The 2,751-nt window shown below is 44.0% G+C and overlaps 1 protein-coding gene across 1 annotated transcript; it reads left to right on the forward strand.

Annotated features, from left to right (window-relative positions):
• Nucleotides 1-1,187: 1,187 nt before the first annotated feature.
• bhlha9 (basic helix-loop-helix family, member a9) lies at nt 1,188-2,030 on the forward strand (the record flags this gene model as incomplete). The annotated part of the gene is made up of 1 exon (XM_084104967.1): nt 1,188-2,030. One exon carries the CDS (start codon nt 1,188-1,190, stop codon nt 2,028-2,030), a length of 843 nt encoding a protein of 280 aa, XP_083961093.1.
• Between the last annotated feature and the right edge of the window lie 721 nt (nt 2,031-2,751).

Raw genomic sequence — 2,751 nt, forward strand, 5'->3', positions numbered from 1 at the left:
ATTCAACAGATTAATCAACTATGAAAATAATCCCAAATCCCTAATCATTATGCACAAGTGCATTGCATTGGAAGCCCTGGATATAAGCCTCCCTCTCGATCTCTCTTAAATATTTTTGTTCTCTCTGTTTTGTCATTTAGTAAACTTTATAGATTTCAACCATATTATTCCTTTTTGAGTCTCTTTAACAATAACTTAGATTAATGTATGAATTGAATAGTGATTGTGTGACCTATGATGAGGGAACAACCAGTGATACCCTTGGTAGTACCATCAAATGATAGCCTATAGCGATGTCATCAGGATTCACATACACCGGTAGGCAGTGGCCCACCTTACCGGGTGCCCACGTCGTGGTCCACCAGAATTTATAGTTTACCCACCTCTTTTTTTACCACTACACCACTGATGGGGAAGAGCTGTCAGTCAAAAATGGGAAAACAAAATAACTTGTGTTACTTACTTGAAAAAGTAACTCTGACATTTTGTTGTAAATTTAAAAGTAATGTGTTACTTATAGTTACTTGAAAAAAGTAATCTGATTATGCAGCTTGTGTTACTTGTAATGTGTTACTCCCAACACTGATAATAATGTATTTATATTATATGAATTATAACAGTATATATACATACACACATATTGGGGGCCCCCTGCATTGGGGCCAGCTGATTAAAAGTCTAGCATTGTTTGTTATTAGATGTCAGTTGGTCACATTGCTTGGTAATATCTGTGCCAGCACTTTCTCTATCCGGGCCTTGTCAAAGTTCAAGGTCAACTTGCCCTCATTCAAAGGCACCAAAAGCTCATTCTCCATCTCTGATGATGGTAGTGTTGTCATGAAAAAGTAATGTTTTCACTTTTTCCTACAGTTAATGAGATGTGTACATATCTAAAACATACTCAGTGTCTGTGTTTTTATTTGTCTGCGTCTGAGTTTTACTCACTCTTCCATGGCCTGTATGTGGCTGTGCAGATCTTGCAGCAGAAGGCGTGTCTGAGGAGGGAGTAGCTGAATTTGCCTTGGGGAGCTCATAAACACCAGCATTTCTTATAGGTGACTGTACCATGTGACTCCTAAACGAGGTGCTTTAAAGAGAGGCCCGACCTGTCGAGAGGCATCACAGGTAATCACAGGTCGACAGAGGAGTGTGTGAAAGCGCCATCCAGACTCTTTCACGGGAGGTCGATGACACTGGAAACAGTCTGCAGGTTCTCCATGGCGAGCAGAGGAAGCTTCACCAGCTCCGAGTTCTCCGAAGAGGAACTGGATGGGAGTCTTCAAGGGTCCGAGGAGCTGGACAGCAGCGATGGCAGCAGCCTGACAGGGTGTTACCCCAACGGCACCCTAAGTGAGCTGGAGGAGAGACAGAGCAAGAAACGCAGCAGACCGGTGCGCTCCAAAGCACGCAGAGTGGCGGCCAACGTGAGAGAGAGGAAGCGCATCATGGATTATAACCAGGCCTTCAACGCGCTCCGAGTGGCTCTGCATCATGACCTGGGCGGAAAACGGCTGTCGAAGATCGCCACGCTCCAGAGAGCCATCAATCGAATCTCTGCTTTGTCTGTATTTCTCACCAACAACCCACCTGCAAGTATGGGGAAGCCCTGCAGCCACCTCGACTGTCACGGCCCGCCGGGCAGCTTGTGGCCAGAGACGGAGCCGTCGCCTCCTGTCTGCCTCGAATCCCAAAACTTCCTATCCTGGCATCAGCCGCTCACCCACCATATACAAAACCCCTTGCACAGACTGTCCTCCGAGCAACACGTGTTTACGGGCCCCGCTTGTCCGCCGTCCCCTCACTACCCGTGTTTCTCAGCTGACGCCCAGCTTTACCCACCTAGCAGTGTGGCAAGCCCACCCAGGTACGGACGGAGAGGGGATGTCGGGACGTATCAGCCAGGAGTTTGGGGCTCTTGTGGCCCGAATCATATAGACAATTACAGGGACACACTCCAGACGCTGCCTCTGCCCTGGCACATGGGTTACCTACAGGACGCTGGGCCTCAGCACTGCTACAACACACTGTGATTCACACTCATGCTCCAGCACGAGAACTGTCAAGGGCAAAACTGAGAGCATCATCGCCAACACCTTTCTGTGGTTAGGTCACTGTTTGGAAACACTGTACATATTTTAATAAATATAATTAATGTTAATTGCATTAAGAGCAAATTATATATAATGAAAAATGAATGTTGTTTGCAAAAGTAATGCGTTAGTTAACAAACAGGGCAAAGAAAAGTTTGTAAAAAATCTTCTGTAAAATGTTTTAAACATTTGCATTTCATTTTCGTAATAAAATATGCAAAATAGTAACACGCTGACTCTTTTTCGTATCAAGGTTAAGAATTTAGGGAATGTTTCTGTGTTTACGTACGTAGCAGATGTGTGTGTTTGTGTTCCCTTCTACTCATTTCTGGAAAAATGGAACTTTGATTTTGAACTAACTGCTCATTCTTTTCATAACAGGATGACATTCTGTAGCAAAAGTCAACAGAAAACTCAATGTCTGTGTCTGAACGAGTGTATGTGCACATTAGCATGCTAGCCAGTAACTATTAAAGGAAAACTCCGGTCAATTTTAACATTGAGCTCATTTTTTTGTAAATTTGGAGTGCTGTCAATACAGAGAACAACGACAAAAATCGGTGTTGCCTACACCATGTTATCCTCTTTTTAAAATTTGCACCCTTTTGACTTAAATGGGGCAAGTTTTAAACCTGCTTTTAGCCTCTTAACATCCTTGATG

Source organism: Abramis brama (assembly GCF_963993115.1).
Source record: "Abramis brama genome assembly, chromosome: 25".
NCBI lineage: Eukaryota > Metazoa > Chordata > Actinopteri > Cypriniformes > Leuciscidae > Abramis > Abramis brama.